Source organism: Takifugu flavidus, chromosome 11 (assembly GCF_003711565.1).
Source record: "Takifugu flavidus isolate HTHZ2018 chromosome 11, ASM371156v2, whole genome shotgun sequence".
Classification (NCBI taxonomy): Eukaryota; Metazoa; Chordata; class Actinopteri; order Tetraodontiformes; family Tetraodontidae; genus Takifugu; species Takifugu flavidus.
Genome location: NC_079530.1, coordinates 11,453,381 through 11,474,734, shown reverse-complemented (window position 1 = coordinate 11,474,734; position 21,354 = coordinate 11,453,381). Strand labels below are relative to the sequence as shown.

General features: G+C 46.8%; 1 protein-coding gene and 1 long non-coding RNA gene across 2 annotated transcripts; one reads left to right on the top strand and one right to left on the bottom strand.

Moving 5' to 3' along the window:
* Positions 1-819: 819 nt before the first annotated feature.
* On the bottom strand, positions 820-16,393 carry sptlc3 (serine palmitoyltransferase, long chain base subunit 3). Its single transcript, XM_057047888.1, has 12 exons — positions 16,224-16,393; positions 14,605-14,796; positions 13,876-14,030; positions 12,981-13,129; positions 10,424-10,548; positions 9,447-9,540; positions 7,802-7,907; positions 6,721-6,940; positions 3,678-3,804; positions 2,183-2,318; positions 1,822-1,951; positions 820-1,398 (listed from the first exon to the last, which is right to left on the bottom strand). The coding sequence occupies exons 1-12, from the start codon at positions 16,323-16,325 to the stop codon at positions 1,294-1,296; spliced, it is 1,641 nt and encodes a 546-aa protein (XP_056903868.1). The 5' UTR covers positions 16,326-16,393; the 3' UTR covers positions 820-1,293.
* A 156-nt stretch (positions 16,394-16,549) lies between these two features.
* Positions 16,550-21,062, top strand: LOC130534028 (uncharacterized). The gene is made up of 3 exons (XR_008952777.1): positions 16,550-17,607; positions 17,709-20,406; positions 20,500-21,062. It is a non-coding gene; the product is annotated as an uncharacterized LOC130534028 (long non-coding RNA).
* Positions 21,063-21,354: the final 292 nt, after the last annotated feature.

The following is a 21,354-nucleotide window of genomic DNA, read 5'->3' as shown; positions in this document are numbered from 1 at the left end:
ACCAGGTGATCTGACCTCTGCAGCCCAGCCTCGTGCTGCGTCTCCTCTCACATCTTCCTGAAGCCTGACAATATTTCTGCCCATGTTTTTCATCAAAAGGGCAGCATATTGCATATTTTAAACCCATCTTGTAAAATGCCATCACAACCTTTTTATGGGGATAGAGCGCAAACACATTCCCGTCCCGAGGCCAAACAAGTGTTGACTAGACCCGATCCGACACGTGAAAACACATTTATCATCCATCCATAATCCTTCCTGTGTTAATCAAATGATTACCCCATACCAAGAGAATTTGGAGTTCATTGCTAATTGCTAGGTTAGGTTTCTGTTGGCTCAGGTGCAGCATACCCGGCGTGCTTCCCTCCGCCGCTCTTCCACAGTCTGAGAGAAACAGAACAGCAGGTCTTTAATACATCAACAATTAAGTCGTTAAGGCTCGGTGAATATGAGCAGTCTCGCCACAAAACAAGCCATAACACCTTTTTTTATTTGGAGCGAGGGTGCTTTTGTTTGGAGAGCGTGTCAGGGGAGCAGGGCTGGATGATCTATGACTTACAGGAAGGCTGTTATCTCCTGGGTAAATAAGAAACCGCGTTCCACTGACGACATTTCTATCGAAACGGTTCGGTTAAGAACATAATAAAGATGTCGACGAGCTCCACGAGTGCTAATCATGTATCAAGAACACAGCCCCCTTGGGTATTTAGAGAATTAACAAACCTTCTGTCAACAGTGCGCTCTTGGGGTTTCATTTGAGCATCAAATTCAATAAAATGAGCAGATAGAACAAGAAAAATTCACTCTGGCATCGCAAAACACTTCTTATGAACGGTCTTTTATTTATTTATAAGAAGCAAAAAAGCTTCTGCTAAAGTTTTGTCTAAATATAGATACAAAAGACTTCATGATTGTGTGAAAAAAAATCTCCTTTGTAGCAAAAATATTCAAGCTGGCATCTTACGCAATTGCTGGGAAACTGAGTCAAAGGTGGACGAGATTTAATACGAAATAAAAAGTTGTAGATGGTTTTACACCATGCATGTTGAGTTTTAGAGTAATCCAGCAATTCCTCTGGAGTCATGTCATGTGTTATAGCAAATAAAAGTTTCAGTTGGGTTTTTTCTTCTTTAAAAGGAGCACAAATGAGAGCGTCGTAAAGACTGTCTTCCAAACATATAAAGTACGGCAGCTGCCCCTGGTGTGTGTGGAGACGGCGCCGCTGCCCCGCTCTCCTCTGCAGCGTGGACGCCTCGGACCTTCGGCTGTGAACCGCAGGTGTGAGGGGTCCCATCAGGAGTCCGTCTCCTCTGAGAGACTGGCCCGGGACAGGTCGTGTTTCCGCCGTGAGAACTTCAGGCACAGATTGTCTCCCACCTCGTTCAGATGGTGAAGCACCTGAGGACAAAGATAATGAGTCTGACTGTGGAAATGGTCAAGAAAAAGCAAAGCCTGGTCTCTGCGTGTGTATCTACTCGACTGTCCTAACACACACGGAAGGTTCCAAGTACTTTGTAAAAGCAGCTTATGATGATCTAAATTTACATTATTAAAAGAAGAAAAGAAACACTCAGCCATTATCAACAACTCCTGAAAAGTTCATTCAAATCAGTTCATAACTTTTGAGTTATTTTGCAAACGGAGATTCAGAAAGAAAGAAACAAATGCTGGTTGTCACCTAACCAAGTTGTGAAAGTGTAATACCTAACCTTCACCAGTGGGGGCGCCAATGTAAGGAAAACGCCCCCCTGTGTCTTATCAGACATCTGAAACAAACTGTTTGTGTGTGTGTGTGTGGTGGTGGTGGGGGGGGGGTCACACCTGGTCCAACATGGCTCTGGTGTGTCCTGCAGACAGACAGAAGCGAGCCCGGGCCTCTGTGATCGGTGTGGCTGGAAAGCCGACCACCACCACACCGATTTTCCGTTCAAGCATTTCCCTGGCAAACGCTCTGATCAGTGAGGGAGGAAAAACAAACAGACGAAACTTTCACGTTGATGCACCGATGAGAGACAATCATCCAGTGTTAAGAAAAGACTCTTTCAGAAAAGATAAAACACTAAAACGTAACATCTCCCACATTCCGTCGACACCTCTCCCATCCTCCGCCATGTCGTCTCCTCTAAATGTCTCCGATTCTCTGTATACATTATTTACGTCTAAAGAAGCCGCGTGTACTCACACCACTTTCCCCGGCATGTACAGCAGGATGGGAACCACAGGCGAGTGATCATTGCCGTAAATGATGAAGCCCATCTCCTTCAGCCGGGCCCTGAAGTACCTGGTGTTTTCTGCCAGCTGGCGGATCCTTCGAATACCTCCAGAAAAGCAAGAACACCACACGTACGCGTTAGACGACCACCTCGCTGACCATTCCCGCTGTCCACTCACGGAGGGACGAGGAACTGGAGGAGCTCTCGAGGCTCTCTGGAGTTCCGCTCCTCCGTCTGGGCCGTAGCAGCCGCGCGCTCTCAACCTGCTCGGCTGCAGCTCAGCTGCGGCAGCAGATGGTTTGCTGGAGTTTTGGCGCCCGTGACGACGCCTTACTCAAACCAGGCTTTACAAATTTGCAAACACGGAATTTATACATCAAATAAGTGACTGTTGATGGAAACTGGGGCATAGCTGGAATAATTCTTTGGGCTCAACAGATGTCATGGAGATGTGTTAATAACCGACAGAGCCTGATCTGAGCATCACTATAAGAAAGCTCTCCCCCAGAGGTGGGGGGGGGGGGGGCTCATGCCAACAGTCAGATACCCGCAGGCATCAGAGGACAGGAGCGAGTGCAGAGATCACATGATTGATGTAAAACTGTAGCAAGGTAGCTGAAAGCATGAATAAGAGTGACTTTCGTCGGGGTTGGGTTGCGTTGGTGAGGACTGTTGTGTTGAACGCTGCGTGCTTCCTCCTCCAGGCAGGTCAAGGCCGACTTTTTTCCACAACAACAACCGGTTGCCGAGGCTACGTCAGACGCGAGGCATGCCTGGTTCAGGGCCATATGAGGAAGTTACTCATCTCTGCCTGAACACTACTGCACCTCCACAGCCAGACGCCCGGCTTTAGTCCTCGGGGGCATTAAACCATTCCGACAACGCCGTGCAGACGTGTCGCACAGTCTGGAGCGCTGCCGTTCTGTCCTCGCCGTTCTGGCTTTATTGGCCGCGCTGCGACGACATCCAGGGCTGCCTGTTTGATTTGTCACGCGCGCTGGGGCTGTAACCCAGGATACGACTGCGATAATTCAACGCGAGTCGCTCCGGCGCTGTTGCAACAGTGACTAGTTCCCTGCCCTGGTGTCTGAAGGCATTAAAGCAGAGCGCTCTCAGAGATGCCGCGGCCCTCACTGCACACATATGAAAATGATTTCCTCCACGTTGGGGTCACGTGTGCTCGGGGACTGCATGTCCTCCTCCTCTCCACCGCCGCAGACCCCTGTAATTGCTACCACATTCTCTCCCTGAGCAGCTGTTTGTCTTTCCCCGCAGGTCTGGACTTCCTCCTAACGCTAACATTGGTTCTGTCCTCTGGATCGGGTTTGCTATTGTTTCTATAGAAATTGTACAAAAGGTGTGAAGATTTTTTTTTTTTTTTTATGTAATCCAAACAGAATGTTTGGTTGTGCAGAGAACGTCGGGTCAGGACGAGTGTGCCGATCACAAGAGGTGCAAATTCACCCTCTGCGCTCCCATCTTTTCCCATGATGCACTTCATGGCGCGGAGGATCTGCTCGGTGACAGGCGGGGACAGGGCCGTGGCGTACACGGCGCTGTGAGAACACGTGCGTAGGTAGTCCACCAACTCCTGCAACACAGCATCAAATCATCAGACCTCTTGTCTTATCACTTGTTATTGCAGTTAGCATTAGCAAGTTAGCATAAATTTATTAATTATTGTTTCAGGTGTCTGTGTGTGATACTTATTAAACGTGTGGAATCGAGACAGTTTTGACAAATATTGCTAACAAAGAAATAGTAAATTAAGTAAATTAATTTCAAAATAACAGCAGAGTATATTGTGTATGAACTCCATAAAAGAGGTTGATGAGTCCATTTATAAACTATTTTTATATGATAACTGTTGTTAAAATAGATTTGGGACAATTGTGGAAAAAAAATAAATATCAAGAAAAAATTCCTCAGGTTTTCAGACAAGACGGGAATAAAGGTAACACTTTTCCCCTGATGCCATAAATATCCTCCATATTTAAAAGAAAAAAAAGAACTTTACAGTAATTGAGTCAGAGCAGCAGACAGACCTCACGTCTCCTAATAAATAAGTGCGACGAGTTTTTCTGCGCAAAAATGTAACCTGCTGATTTAATGTCCCAACTAGAGCCAGCTCAGGTATAATCAAGCTTGTTAGTCTGTCCTGGATCAGAATCAATGTCTCAGCTCAGATTCCTCTTCTGCACTCTGGGAGAACCTGGAATCTAATTTAAGGAAGAATGAATTCTAAAATAAGCAGGAATGAAGACAGTCGTGCTCCCGTCAGCAGGAGATTCATTCCGTAGTTTCAGGAAAAGAGCGGGATTTCAGGAAACTGATTCAGTCCCTCAGGAGCACACGTGTGTGTGTGTGTGTGTGTGTGTGTGTGTGTGTGTGTGTGTGTGTGAGAGAGAGAGAGAGATCTAGAGGGTTGCTCTGGGATGGTGCTGCTGCTGCTGCTCAGTGGCTTTTTAGTGGCCATCACTACAGACTATCAGATACTCTCTGGCCACTGTTTCTGCCCAGAGCCATCTGTGCACTCCAGGCAGTGACACACACACACACACACACACACACACACACACACACACACACACACACACTTTAGGGGGAAGGCATTTTGGGGGAAATGCACAAACGCAGGATAAGAACCTTGAAGCAGACAGACATCTGTTTTCGTTCAGGGGGATTTTCGACGCTTTACGGCCCCGCAGGATTTCGGTGCGACCAAGATAAACCAGTTAAGAGAACACGTCCGAAATCCATCTCACGTTCGCGGCACGGACTGACAGCTCAGAGTGTTTTCTTAGCCGCACCTCGGCCACAACTCTAACGTGGTGAGTGGCTTCCAGAATGCCACAGAGCAGGAGCAGAGCCAGAGCAGTGCACGTGCATGTGCACGCAGGGCTCCGACAGATGTGTTCAATAACCTCATTTCCGTCTAGGTTTGGAGCAGAAGGTTAACGAACGACGCCTCCCTTAAGCAGGCTGGAAGTGAATTACAAGGAGCTGCGACTGTATTTATCGGGATATTTATTTTGGGTGCTGGTTTAAGCGGCCACAACACGAATGTTTCCAAAACACGTCTGCAGCGCGGTTTTCTGGTGGGGCCAAACACACTTAATGCACAATGGTCTCCGGCCTTCCGCTCTCCCTTCCTGTCTGATTCATGCAGCAGTTTACTACAGGCAGCTGTCACACCGGCGCTCATACTTCAAACATGAACGCGCTTGTTAAAGTCATCCTGTCAGATCTGGCGCGCAGTTCCTGCGCCCGCCACAAGAAGGGGCTGGCCCTCCGCCAGCCTCACCTTCTTATTAGGGGAGCGCAGGGCTGCACCAGCGTCAGGGTCCCAATGAATACCTAATTCAAGCAATATGGCCGTTTCCGCCGTTGCTTTCTAATCAACTCCTGCAAAAGTGTTGCGGTTATGTACTAAAGTGTACTTTTTAATGGAGTTATAAAAAAAAGAAGAAGGAATTGTAAAGGACCGCCTGGAGAACATTTGTTGGACACATGAGAGTTACGACATAGGTGGGGGTGATGGAGCGTGACTCCCACACATCAGCCTTTCTGTAGCTTTTGATAACGCGATGTCGGTTTTACTTTTGGAGCTAAATGAGTTAAGGCTGTTCCACGGTTGCCTTTTTTACTATAAACAGTGTCAGGGAAGAAAGCGCCGTGCCTGTTAGCACGAGCTGCTTCGCTTCAGCTCGCACATCTGCATATGAGCTAATTCCCAATCACCGTTTACAGTGCCCTTCAGTATAGCCGCTCCTATTTTTATCTACTCGGCTCCGGTGGCGTTCCGATGCAACAGATCAAGGAGGTCAGGCAGATATTTCCCCTCCACACATCCCAACATCCCACAGTTACCAGTGATCACAGTTATCAGTGCAGCTGGTGGACATTTAAGCAGCAAAACCTTCGCATTGAGGGATACAGAAGTCTGTTTGGCTTTAAATCCCACTGATCCTGTCAGGATGTCACCAGATTTAGTGAATAAATAACGTTTATGTCATTCTCCCTCTGGAAATACCCATAAACCCACATCATGTGTTACCATGGCAAAGACAGATTCGTGCTATCCCTGCTGATTCCCATAACGCTACAACACAGAGAGCTTCTACTGTCATCAACAATCCAGTTCCTATGGAGGTAACTAACTAATAAAAAGGAAAACTAATTTATGGAAATGAACAGATTGTGCTGGATTCCTATAAATTCCTCCTGGCTGAGGGGTGACACGTCTCCACTTTACTCTTTATTCTACAAGATTGAACCTGACCTAAAACCCAGATTAAAGGCCCAGCATCATAATCTGTGGAGGATCAGGACCTTCAGCCTCCCTGTGAAGACATTCATCTAAAGTGGAGCTTTCACTTGTGATTTTTCAACTCATTATGGGATTAAAAACATTGGAACGTTTATATTTTAGAGGCCAAATGAGGACCATTTGGCCTAACTTTGGTCATGTTTATGTGGCGTTCTACGACAGCTGAGTTATACAAACCTTTCTCCCTGCGATATAGCCTCCAGCCGCCCCAAAGCTCTTTGTAAACGTGCCCATCATCACATCCACATCCGCTGGATTCACACCAGTCAGCTCAGTCACGCCCCTGCCCGACGGTCCGACCGCTCCGATACTGTGGGCCTCATCCAGGTACAGGTAGGCTTTGTACTTTTTCTTCAGGGCGACGATCTCGGCGAGTCTCACCACAGAGCCCTCCATGCTGACAGAGAAGATGGAAAAGAACCCAGCTACTTTTAGTTCAATTAAAAACCAGCGCTCTCAGTAAAGTTGGAAGGCTCCGTAGTCTTGCGTAATGCATATTATGCACGGAATTTGCATTCCGTTCTTTAAGTTTAGCCTCTCCCAACTCCTTGTCCCCTCTGATCCAGCCTTTGAAGGCTGTTACATAACAACACGAGTGTGTGGTAGAGCAACTCCAGACCTGCTCTCTCCCACATCACAGAAGAAAGAGGTGAACTGAGAGAGTGCAGCCATGGATGCAGCTGAAGCTCTGCGTGGCCTTCAGAAAACTGCAAATACACAGCGAGTGGCGGTCATTTAGAGGGTTCTACTATCTTTATTATTATTATTATAAAACCAGTGCTGCAGGTTATTACTAGAGAATGAAAATCCCCTTTAAGCTCTTAACAGTGTAGGAATGAAGAGAAGAGAGAAGAGAGAAGAGAATGGCTGTGATAAACATTTTGTGCCGGGTACGTAGCCAAGTCAATCTCCCGACTCCATTTGGACTTCATTTGGAGCTAATGAGCAGATGGAGAGGGTCAGAGAGACTCAGGAAAGCTCAGTGCTGGGAAGGACACACAATAACTTTATCCAAACAACACACACACACACACACACACACACACACACTATTATTCAAGGTTATAGAGGGAAGTAATTGAAAAAGAGGCAAAAGAGAACCTGCTAAACACAGGCAGAGAGAAGCACTTCTCAGGTTACAAATGAGGAATTCCTGGTGGACTGTTTGGAAACCAGGAATGATGCCTCAACTCAACAGAGCCCAACACATGTTGACGATGTTAACGATGAACCGCACGGTCGCTCAAAAGCAGCTGACCTGTAGATGCCTTCCACCATGATGAGGATCTTCTTCCAGGGCCTGTGTGTCCGTGGCTGCCCCGAGCACACCGCTTCTCTGAGCATCTTCTCAAGACTGTGCATGTCTGACACACACAAACACACACACATACACACACACACACACACACACACACACACCACACACACACACACACACACACCACACACACACACACAGAAAATACAAAGAACTAGTCACAAACAGGTTGTGATAAAGCTTTCTTCCCCTTTAAATGCTGAAATGAAGACAGTAAAGAAAAGAAGATGGAATAGGGGAGTCATTTCCGCAGTTAACACGATCCAACTTACACCACATACACAGTGGAAATACCCGTGTGCACCGAAGCTAATAAACACCTCCTGCTTCCTGTAAGGCCTGCAAGTTAAGCTCAGCACGGCGGTGCAGAAACCATCCTCAGAGTAATCTAAACGTCTGTCTGAAATGATGATTTTTAATTTTGGCTTGAGAACATTTTCGTCTGGGGAAATTCAGAGACGAGGACGAGGTCAGCTGAACCGCTCCGACGCACCAGCAGGTGGCGGTATCTGACAAGGTTAAACTCTGACTACAGTCCGCACAATTTGAAGATGATGAGGCAGTTAATCAGCTTGAGCTAATCATCTGCCATATGTGATCAATACTGCAGAGCAGCAGGTTGACCTCCAGGCCAGCAGACGTTGTTGTGATGATGTAACTTCCTGGTGCAGAGTGCACCTAAAGCCATCTGCCTAAACAGACAGGAAGGAGCAGCCTACACTGATTTGGTGTGTGCACAAACAGAAAAGGAAAGGTAATAGTCCAGTTAAATATGCAGCACCTGCGCAGCATATTTGCTTTAACATTAACACACACGGGTTGAAAGAATGTCACCGTTCTCATAACAGTGAGTGTGTCAACAGAAAACTGGACAATCCTGTTTGTCCCCCGTCCAACAAGGAAAATGTTTCCGTTGCAAACATGTTACAGAGACCTTTACGAGGGCCGGAAGGATCCGTCTCACACAGGGTGCACCTGTGTCACACTTCCCTTCATGTCAGGTGATGCAGACAAGCATCAAGTTTGTATTGATCAAAAACCGGCGCGAGTGTGTGGCGCTGGTGCACAGACCCGATGAGGTCAGCTGCTCAGGTGCCCGGGGCTTTCTGCCTTCAGACAGGCCTCTGGGGTCTGCTCGGAGGAACCATAACTGACTCTGCTTGTACCTGTCAGCTTGTATTTGCTGCCACAGGAGCTGCTCATTTCATCCCTGAACGAACGTGTCCAGCGCGCCGCATGCCTGTGGCATCATTTATTCTTAATTAAGCTTTGTTCCCCTCCATCAGCAAGATAGAATTGGTCATTTTTAGCAATCAAAGCAAATGTTGAAATCATTTTATTTTTTGCTGCTCTGTTGCTGATACAACACAGTCGTGACTCTAAACTGAACCCTTTCCGTTAAATCTAGTGCGTTAAACCGGGAATGCTAAGTAGGCTTCCACATGAAAAAAGAGTAAATGCAATAAAAATGGGTACAGTCGCTTTACCGTCCAATAATCTGCAGCAACATAACGTTCACTCGCACTTGTTTGATGGTAGGCAGCAGGCGCATGGGCCTGTGTTCAGAGGGAGGAACCAGACTTACTGTTGTGTTTGAACACCCGGATCGTCGCTCCCGACAGCCGGGCTCCCAGAATCAGAGACGTGTGATTGAGCTCATCACTCAATATCAAACAGCCCTGGAAGTCAGGAGAGAAGAAGTGACATTCCTAAAACTCCTCTGACAACCTCAAAGAACATTTGGATTAGAAAGTGGTTGATTACAGTAAGGGGTGATTTGATGTGTTTATTGCAGTTTCACGTTTCTATTGACACTAAACCTTTGAGAGATTCTGGATTTGATGCATTTTGACATGTTTTGTCACCTCACCCATCACTATTACTTCAGTGTGCTGCTGCTCTGCATGTGCAGGAGCGATTTTTCAACAGAGAAAATTTGCATGTGTTCTGCTCTTCGCATTCTATACAAATCAGTTTGCAAAAGAATTATACATTAGCATATTTAATAGCGCAGCTCTGAGCATTTGAATGCATTTGTCTGGTGTTTGGGTCGGAGGTCCTGCTGGTTTGGGGTTGGTCCTTCCTCTGTAGCATAGACACGGGAGATCAAACCCCCCTCCAGTCACTACAGGGAAACTGTGGCCGACCCCCCCTCATCATCTAAACAATCAACCTCCTCTTCCTGCTGTCCAGTCCAATCACAGATAGTCATGCTGTGTGTTGCCCCTGGAAACCCGCGGCCACCACGCCAGCATGCCGACAGGCGGGTGTGATGGTTAACGACCCCCTTGAGCAGCGCTCTTAACAAAACCTGCCCGTCTGAGTCTGAGTCTGTGACAGCTGACACTCGTCCTCCTGGCTATTGTAACGTCAAATTATAAGTTTAATTAATTGGGGCGATTTGGGATTTGCCCAAGCTGAGTTAAGAAGATGCTGTTCATTAATTCAGGCCATATGTATGAGGTACAAAAGCTACGGCTAATTACATTCATTTCTGCCGTGCTGCTCACCTCCAAGCAAGGCAAGATTTTGTGTTGAGCTTTACAGCCTAGAATCACCAACCTTGCCAACGAGTGCTGGAATGTTCATTGAGTTGGTGGCAAAACCCATCCCAAAGGTCATGGAGGACTCGACCCCAAGGAACCTGGCCACCAGTTCTTCCAGCTCTTCGTGTATGCTCAGGTTACCTGCCAGGACAGGGATCACACGATGGCATTTTCAGGTGATTTCTTTTGATCTGCATGACAGCACTGTCCTATGCAACAGGAAAATATATATTATTTGCAGATACACTGGACACTAATAATGGGAGTCATAATCAATAAAAACCAGCAGCTGCTGAGTGGAGCCTTTAAAACGTTCAAACGGACTCAATGTTTCAGGAAGACCTGGAAAATGGGTATTGACTGGTGTGTATAAAACCATAACGTGGCAAGGCAGCTCAGTCTTTATGGTGATTCCCATTCAGCGCTCTCCATCAGGCCTTGTGGGAATCGATTCCTATATTCCCCCACCACTCAGAGTCCAGGCCCCTGCTGGCGTGTTCAGACAGCATCCGAGTTTGTTCACTACATACAACATTTCGTCGGATTTCCATAGAGACGCCCTGCTTCCTTATTGATAGCTAACCTCTTAACACAGCTGTACATCTGGACAGTCCAGACTGGGTAAAGCAATTACTGGTTTCCTCTCATGTTGAGCCACAGACATGAAATTTACTGCCAAAATAAACCGCTAAAATGATCATTTATGACCAGGCTAGCCTCTGTGGTCCTGACGCAAGAAGAACCTTTGGAATATACTTGACTTTAGGAATAAAGGTTCCTGACTGGGGGAGCCTAAGGTGCTTCAACTGATCTTCAGGTTGTGGTCTCTGCTGGGTTTGAGCTGCACCTCTGACAGCTGACATCAACAATTTACCAAAGGGACCAAGAGAGTCTGTCTGTGGAGAGAGGAGAGGACATGACTCTCAAATCATGTCTGGAAGCTCCACTCTTCATCTGTTTAACAGCAAACACCTGGCTGAAGCATTCCTACACCCTCGACTTAATTCTAGGAACAGTCACGTTACTCTGCACTGTTGTACGCATTACAATAAAATAGGCTATCTAAGATAATATACGTTAATGATTCGAGGAAACCCGGAGCAGTGACCAGTGCAGCGCTCCAAATATCAGGTAACCGTTGGGGGCGGGAGTGTCGCTGCCGCTGTGGTTCTTAATAACTGATCCTTAATGAGGTCGCATGTAGAACAGGCTCGTTATGCCTAAACTCTCCTGGTGGTTGAGCTGAAACATAGATCACAAAGGAAGGAACGGTCCCTTTTTGAGAGAGAAATAAACACATGAATAAATCACATGACTGAATAATGAATGACACGCAGTCGGGGAGTGGTGTGTGTGCACGAGTGGCTCGTCGGTGCACTCTTGACGCGTATGTGTGACTAATCACACGTCCTTTAATTCCTTTGCTCTGCTCAATTCTTTATGGCGTGGGTGATGCAGACAGCAAATTCACCCACCTGTTCCCTGAACGTGAGCTCAACAGACAAACGTGTCAGAAGCTAAATATCATTGAAGAGAGAAGAGGAGCCACTTTCCTCACAAGAGGCTTCACCATGTTTGAGTGACAGTCGTCAGATTTCACAGTTCAGCATTAGGAATTAACCTGCTAAAATGAAGAGCTTCGACATATTCATCATCTCTCCGTCCTTTTTAAATTATTTTTTACATTTATTGCTTAAGTTTGGAAGATTCTGAGGAGGAGGAGTCCGCTGGTCTAATTTTCTGCCCATTGTTGCTTCAACATTCCATGAACACTAATTCCCACGACGTTGCTCACAATGTTTCATAATGTCTCATTCCACTGCTGTACAGTCTGACTTCCTGTCCTCCTCAGAGTGGAACCGTATGTAATGATCTCTGCTTATGCACCAAATGGTACATAATTCAGCAAAGTGTGAATAATTCATTTAACACAGCAGCCAGTGGAAGATAATTGAAGATGTGGGCAGTGGAAGATAATAAACGATAGCAGAGGATGAGGAAGGAGATGAGTTTTCCATTGCTCCCCAACACAACAAGGCCTTTTCACACGTGCACTCTGGTCGTGTGTGTCAGGAGCAGCTCACACCTGTGAGCAGAAGGGCCAATCTGACGGTCACCTGTAACGTGTGGAAGCATCAGTTGTGGGGGTTTCGATGACTCGGCAGAAAAAGAAAAAGTGTTTTTCTACAATGACGACAAGATCTCTTCCAACGTGGAGAGATCAGAGAGCTGATGCCAGAACCGTCCAACAGACCCGGGGGACCGCCAGGCTTCTGGTCGCCCGTGTGAACACCGTGTGTTTGCATCACCCCGTCGGCTGCTTCTGCCTCCTTCCTTTCTGATGTGGAGTCTTTCCTCTCCTTGGCTACATGAGTGAACAGACAGATGTGGAGAAGCTCCAGAGAGTCTCTTGGGTGCATGTGTGCAGGGGTTTCACCCTGGTTCTCACCAGGGACTTGTAATGGGTGTACAGCACAGCAGAGTAACGGTTGCATGAAGTTTCACAGAAAGTGAAATAGGACAAATTATTTACAAAAATAAGGAAAACAGGAGCGCACGAAGCAGGAACGCACCTATTTCGTGCCTTGTGCTGCAAACCCCCACCCCGTACCGGAGGGTGGTGTCTGCTACGGTCTTCAGGGACTCTGCTTCGTTCTCCGCAAAGCCGAGGTAGTTGTAGGAGCCCATGTTGATGACATTGTGCAATGTCCTCCCAGTGAACCTGCAGGCAGGTGAGCAGTCGCGGTCATTCAGACTATGTGCTTTATTCTTTCAACACAAACACACTGTCAAAATAACATTTGAGTGAGTGCCGTTAAGCTAAAGCTAATTGTTTGAATAGAAACGCCGCGTGCTGGCTAATAGTCCCCCATAATACTGTACCGTGTGGGATGGATCCCCACGGGCACGTCAGAGTGTAAAAGCTCAGGGTGTCAATGTGTTTTAAGGAAACTGCCTTATTCCTTCAGCTGACCTACTTCCTTTGCTGCTCAGGTACAGAAAGCATCTGCATATTTACCTATTCACTGCACGTTAGCGCACGAGACAGGCTGACTTCCCCTTTCTCTTCTCTTTCCATTATGCACCAAACCTCTTTAAAATAACATGTAATCCACGCCCACCCCCTCTCTCCCAATTTATCCTGTCATATCCCCTCCCTGTGGCTCTCCTCATATTCCTATTAATAAAATATTTCCGGTGCAGTTCAGCAACGTCTCAACTATTTAAACAAAAAGAAAGAAAGAAATCAGGGCTGACATGACGCTGAAGGCGTGTGTGTGTTACTTTAGATTCCACTTCCTGGTTCATTGGAAAGGGCTTCATTTCGAATTGTTCTTAATTCCCTATGTACAACGTGTCGTTTCATATATTAGGGTGATATTATATTTAATAGAGCTTCAAACAGCCCAGTAACTGTAGCATGGATGGATTGTGGATGTAAACGTACAGGTAGATGATGGGACATACCTAAAAGTCCAGTTGTAGTCGTCAGACACTCGCTCCATCAGGTCGAACACGGGCCCTGGCAGGCTGCAGACCGGACGGTTCCAGTTGTCCCGAACCCTCATGTACAGGTTCCGGGTGTAGAAGTTCTCAAAGTCTTGATAAAGTGGTACGAAATCCTGAAGCAGATGGTTCAAAAGGTGCAGGTGCGCACCATCGCACCGTTACCGTGGCAACACAGAAACAAGATGAATGAATTTATTGCGTAACATTTAAAGGGTCTGAACCAGCGGCTCTGCTGCTGGAGCTGACCCTCCTCTTCTGCTCAAACCCTCAGCCAACATGTCTTTAACATCTAACGAACCACCAGCAACTTTGACGTTCACTTTCTTTTTTGAAAAAAAGGAACAAATCAGATCCGCACGACAGCGACACTTTATCCAAATCTAAAGTGCAGCGGCAAAGAAAGAACTTCCTTAGAGATTTAATTAGGTCTAAAGCAGATATTCTCTGAGGCGTCCTGTCTTACCCATGGCAACGTGACAGTGCTGGGGAACGCGACAGAAGCAGTCGGGCCGAGAGCGAAAGAGCAGAAACTGAAATAATTAGGAGGAAACAAAATGTGTTGACACCTTAGGCTTGCTCTTTTTTTTATTACCACTCTGCTAACACGAGCAAGTGGGACCAAGTGCGCGCATGTGCGTTCAAAAAAAGAAAAAAGCAACAGTTGTGAGGATTAAACATTGGACCTGCCTTCTGTTCCTCTCTTTCCCGAGCAAGGTGGCACTTCTCCAGGCCAACGGCTCGGAGGAAGTCTCTGAAGTAGCCGAACAGAGTGACGATGCCGAAGCCCAGGTACGTCATCACGGCCACGTACATGGGCGCCTGCTCAAAGACCTCCTGCTTGTACTGCCTGGAGGCGGCGTCAGACCCCGGGACATTTCTCTGTTGAAGGAGAGACCCACATAAGCTGTGGCACATGGCAGCCAACAAGAGGGAACGATGCCGTTTGAGTGAACGTGGCTTAGTCTCAGAAAAGGGATGTGGTTAGTGCATCGGTTGGCCCAAATAGGGAGGAGGCAAACAGCACAAGTGTGCACCACTACAGCAGGGGAAGGGTAGAGTCTCAGCAGATAACAAGACCTTTTTTTGTAAGAAACCGTCAATGCAGCAACAGAAACTGATGCTGGATAAACTGGATATGTGATTCATGGAATACGAGCACACAAAAGTGCGCGCCCATGCTAAGTTCCCCTTATCTCAGGCTGTTTGACGGCGGCAGAGAGAAGCCGACCTTGTTCACCCTGTTAGACGTATATGTCACAATGTTTGGTTAGTTGAAGTTCTCAAGACATGACCAGAAACCACTTCACTGAGGTCAGAAGGGTCTCGACCTTGACCCACATTATTAGAGCTGGTGAATATGGATATCCAGCGGGGGGGGGGGGGGGGGGGGAGCAGATGTTCAGAAGAGAATATAATGAAAAAGGGACAAGGACCTCACTTTCAGTTATACAAACACAGCAAATATGTCATTTTAATTTTCAGAGGGATATATTTAATACCATAATGTCAAAATATTTGGGCATTTGACAAGGACGTAAAGGTCACGAGTCCAAGCTATAAACAGTAAAGATGGAGGGACTCGTATCCCGACAATAACTTAACAGTTTTATTACGGCCTTGTCTTTGAAAACTACATCAACCGCCTGTTAACGTAGTATACTGGCCAAAGTACCACAATAACAACCATATCAACATGATTCAGAAGGGTTTGAAGTGTGTATTTACCAGCCGGTCTGCAGATACAACTGATCCACTGGTGGAGAGTATATTAATTTGAATAAATCTCACATAATGACTCATTACAGGAACTAATGGGGCCTAATTTTCATCGCCCATGGTTACCATTGGAAAGGAGCATGTCAGGACACCCAGGCACCTTAAAGCACCAAAGATAACCCAGCACAGTAACGCCTCATCTATTCTGTCGCAGGGCAAAAGAAACCTGTTGGAATTCCAGGGCGGGTCTCCTGTACATTCCTCTTTACACACTTCCTCTTGTGTAAGACCTCAGCCGGCAAAATCTGACAATTACACACGTTTGAAGACTTCTTTTGGATGCGTGACATCACGCATAAGGTGATCTACGGTGCTCCCGATCCATCTATCAGCTGAATGACCTCACTTGATTTCCCTTGAGCTGCGTCACACAGGTGATTCCTCGGTTCTCTTCTGTCATTTATTTTGCTTCAGTTTCGCCCTCTTTTACTTCACTCACTCAGACTTGTAAAGGTGCTACAGTGTGACCGGAAGAGACCCGTGATAGCAACACGTTTTTAAGAAATAAGCGCAGTGTTGGAGTGACACACCTGTGTGCTGCTGAGATTGCCATTCTTGTCGATCTCTCCGTATTTCCGCCCGAGGTGACCCCGCCGGGGTGTCGGGCTGCCGTTGGCCGAGGCTTTCTCCATGAGCTCGGACACAGCAGCGCCGCTCGCCCCTCTGACAACACTAAACGCGCACAGACGCGCACAGACGCGCACTTCCTCCTTCCGCGGCTCCTGCTCAGCCCCTCCTCAGTTGTTGTTGCGTGGTTTTGCGTGGAGGAACAACAAGAAATGACCTATTCTTTTCTTAAAGGTGTTCGTTTTCTTTAAAGTTACTCCACACATGAAACGCTGCAATAAAAGGTACACTTGTTCTGAGGATTAGTTACTGTGTGATCCACCTGTGTGGTGCCGTTCACGCACAATTACTGGACCGCTGAGGTCTGTGACGTACACTTATACCATTTCTACTGCGTTTGTATTGAAGAATCCATACGTTTCTAAAAGCTGCTTCTTTCTCTCACAAGAAATCCCCAAGAAAGGTTGGTTGTGTTTGAAGGTGAACTATAGAATATTAATCCCACCCAGGCAAAACGAGTGTTTTTAGAGTTTCCATGCAGCCCTACATGAACATACCATGAACAGGCGCTCTGAGTATTTAGGGGTCAGTACCTCAATCAAAAGCACCATGGCAGTGCTCTGAAAGCTCTCCTGCTACCAGCCCGCCAGCTCCTACCCCCAGCAAGGTCTCCCACTGAGCTGCCACTGCCCCCAAAATCTAGAGGTTTATGCTGGCTACTTTCTATCTGTACAAGTGCTTCATTATTATTTCAACCTGAAACGGAGACACTCACCAGACCCGTCTACATGGAGACTATTTGCCTCAAGGCTTTGAAAACTGCACAGCATCTTGCTCAGAATCCACCAGTCCTGTAATCTTTGATATCAAATTGTCTCTTTTTTGAGCCAAACATGCTGCAATTTTAAAAAGTCACCTGACCCACTAATGAGAAAAGGCTGTTTCCTCTTCAGTGGTGCGAAACGCCTTTTCTGAACAGCTTGGAAGCATTTTTAGAAATCCTTGTGCTTCATTCAGGCGTGCGTTCTACACGTAATTCCAATTTGTGCAATTTCAAGGGTGATGGAAACGCTCTATGGTGGCTCAAGCTCACACTGTGTGCTGTCCTAAAAGTGCAATCTGTAATAAATGCTTAATGCAGCCAGCTGCATTTCATTTGTGGCTGCAGCTTAAAGCAGCAGAGTGTAACAGTGCGGCTCAGTGAGCTAATGATACACTTTACCCCGATGTGGCAATGTTGTGCCACGTCAGTTTAAAAGCAGGAAACGGTGTCTCAGTTAGCAACCACTCTGTCTAGCTGATGATTTACTGAAGAATTGTAAATCAGACCCACGGATCTCGACGTAGGTGAGTCAGAACCACCTTGACAACATTCTCTGTGACAGTCACGTTTGTATCGGCTGCATTGTTTAAATCCTCCCCTCTGTTTTTTTTTTTTGGATTATTAGCTAAAGGTCACTGCCTACGCTGTGTTCGCTTGTGCAGTAAATGGAAACACGCACGCCGTTGGGACGGTACATATGATAATGTGAGCTTTTCTTTCCATCCTGACGGCGACCTGTTGCTGCCCCAGACAGCGTTTTCTCCGTGGGAGAGCACAAGAGGACAGACTGAAGCGGTAACTTTGAAGGTCGGGATGCAGCACCTGAGCATAAGGAGCGGAGCGGTCGCGACCAGATGGAGGAGCTGTAATACTGCACGTTTTGCTGCCTGTTTCCTGCCTTTCATCCCCAGGATTTTACCACGAATCATTGGCTGCCACACGAGGTGCGTGACTGTCCTTCCCAGCCATTCACTGCCTGACAGACGACAGCCCCTCATGTCATCCAGCCGTGATTGGAAAACGCGTTTTCTTTCTCACGTGTGTCAGGAGTCCTTAAAAGCAGCGAGAAACACGACGCGTTTGCAAAGCCGGTGTGATGTGTTGGCTGAAAACACGGCGGCCCTGTGGGATGACGCCCGCCACGCACCATCTCTTTAGCGACGCCCTCCTCACACCAAGTGATGAAGGTTGGTGTCGTCTGATAACCCGTGTCAGGGCCGGGGAATTAGGCTGACATTTATGGGGGGTAGGGGGTTGTCCAGAAGAGTCCAGTCTGCACCCGGCTGTTATAATGGTATCAAAAGAGAATGTGCCCCCCCCACCAAGACTTAAATAGAGCTGTCACAGTGACAGCCTCCCTGCCTTCATTACAGGGTTGCTGTCTACCAAAGGGATCAGCTGTAACCTACATCTGTCAGGCTTTATTAGCTCTGTCTGCATCTGAGAATCACTTTTCATTAAACTTCATTGCAGTTTATCCGCGCGTGTTTTACTCATTTGTGTGATTTGAGCTCTGAGCACCGTCCAGGGGTTTTGATGAAGGAAACCTCGTCAGTTCGGGTGGGGGGGGACTCTTCCCAGGCTCCGTCTCTCCACATTTAAAGCCATTAGAACAAATTTCCCTTCCAAAAGCAATATGTTTTGAAGTAATAAAAGACAGTTCCTACCTTGAATACAAATGAATGGTGGAATGGGGTAATCTGCCCCGAGCCCCCAGTGGGGTATCTCCATGGCCACTGCTTTCATGTGAATGTCATTTGAAACTGCACTCTCCTCAAACTAATCCATATTTCATCTGCATGCAAATTTAATAGTTATTCCCAAAATCACAGGGCTGCCTTATTAATTATTCTGTAATGTGCCTCATGCGTGTATTAGAATCATTAAAACAGATTTACCTTACTTATTACAGCTAATTTGGCTGCACAGTTCATTCCAAAAACAGGTTCAGGAATTTTTAGACTCATGGGGTTTCCTCTCCACCTAGCGGCGGGCAGAGGAACATCACCTCAGCATCCGATTCCAGCTTCATTCGGATTTCATACACCTCACCGTTGACCCCATAATTAATAATCACAGGCAGGTAGATGTACAACAGCAGATGGACAGGACTCTTGTGTCCATCTGTGTTTGCATGCTAACAGTGGGGCCAAACGAGGGTGGCTGTTTATGGATGAACTCATGCCATGCTGTGCTGTTGGAGGCCAGTTGTAACGCAGAGCTATATTTAAACTTCCCCCGGGGTGCCATTAAATCATGTAATTTCTTCATCAGGCTTGACTGACCTCATTTTAATACATCCCATTAGATGGCCTCGTGTAGCGTATGTTGAAGAAAAAAGTAGAATATTGAATTTAGTATTGCTTTGAATGTCTTACATGTTCTATATGAGACTTTCAAAGACGTTCTAATCACACAGGGCCAAAAAGTGGAATTATCACAACTTCCCCACATGGATGCAGGAATGCAGAGGAGTGATATTATTCTGCGGCATAGTGGTGTGTCTATTTGTGTCACCGGCTGCCAGGAGAGAGAGTTGAAAGCTCGGCTATGTATAGTTCTGCAGAGCAGTCAGTCCATTCGGGCCAAGATGAAATGGGAAAATCATAAAAGCTTCATGCTAAATGGCTGCATTGTTGTCCCCCCTTTACTTGGATTTAAACACTTATTTTCTGCACGGCAAACACAGCTAAATAAGAACTAGGAGGGTAATTGTTTTCCATTGTTGCTACTGCGAGGGCAGAAATATCTCTTTCTATTATGGATCACAAAATTCAATAGGTGCTGTTAATCTCACCGGGGACTATACGGATGCCTGAAATTAGTCCTTTATGAGTGAAGAAGCCCCGCTGTGTCTGCTCCCACAGCTGCAGTATACCTAACCTTGAGTGGGTGTTCACATCCACAGGGGATGGAAGATTCTCCGGTTCGCTTTAGAAGCCAGTGAGATGGGGGAAAGACTCAGAGACAGATATTTTTAGAGTGAGTGGGAGAAGATTGGGGCTCGAAAGGTTAGAGTTCTAAAGCAGCGAGGAACGGCGGAGCCGAGCGAAGATGGCGAAAGCTGCGGCTGGAGCCAAGAAGAGCAGAATCGGACGGTGCTGCAGACATTACCCGGGGCTACCTGGACCCTGCCGTCATTCACATCCCCTGATTCACATCCTACAGACCACTGTGAAGGACCCACCGTGGGCTTTAACGAAGATGTGGTCTTGCTTTTGTCTCCAGTGTTTATGTGTCCATCTTTCTTTGACTTTTCCACCAGCCAGATTTCAACTAAAATCCTCTTTGCTGTACTGACGCCTGAGTTTTTCCCTGGGCAGGTAAGGAATTTATGGGTCTTATGGTTCTGAACCAGAGCAACCCTCCCTCCGAGGCTGCACCAGCAGCTGTAATTACTGTTTCCTATCTACCAGGAATGTCCTGACCAGGCCTACTGAGACCGGTAAATCTCCCCCAATTGTCCGCCCTGATATGTATGCGCCTCTCTGAAATGAACTCTTCTCATGGTCGGCTGATGTACGGCGACGTGGGCTGATTTAAACCGGTGGTCTTCCCTCCCACGTCGGGCAGTTCTGAAGCCGTGCCATTCTGAACAAATGTGTCGGGCAGGATGGATGGTGGGGGGCCGTGTTCAGCTGAGGAGAGAGAAAATGTTGTCTTGCAGGGATGGAACGCTGCTGAAAGGGCTCGAGCAGCCGTCCTGTCTGTCCTGCTGCAACAGCAAGAAGGGCTGAAGGGAGCTGCGCTGCCACTCAGGGTCTTAATCAGGATATACGGGTGGAGTTTCAGCTCAGAGAGTCTTTGTTATGTGTCTGTGTTGTGTCCGTGCTTCATCATATGTGCTGTGATTAAGTTGATCCATGGAGGAGGACAGGAAGGCCTTAAAACAGGATCCCTCGACAGAAACGAGACCTTTTCTGTTTCTTAAATAATAAATGTCTATTGAAACAATAATGCACCTATAAAAGAGCCTTTAAACTTCTGCTCAGTGTGTCTGGGGATTCAATTCAACTTTATTTATAAAGCATCTCTTACAATCTAGATTTTCTCTCAGTTCACATGACAGAAATGTCTTCTTTTGGAATCCAAACGCCAAATGACTTTAAAGACGTTGCAAGTAGCAGAAAATGAGATGAAACGTAAATTTAAACATGAAAACAAAATGACTGCGCTCCAACAATATGCAACACCAGAGACAAATCTCATTAGATATTCTCATTCATGAAAAAGCTGCGACTGTTTCTGCTCAGAGCTCCTCTGTCATCCAG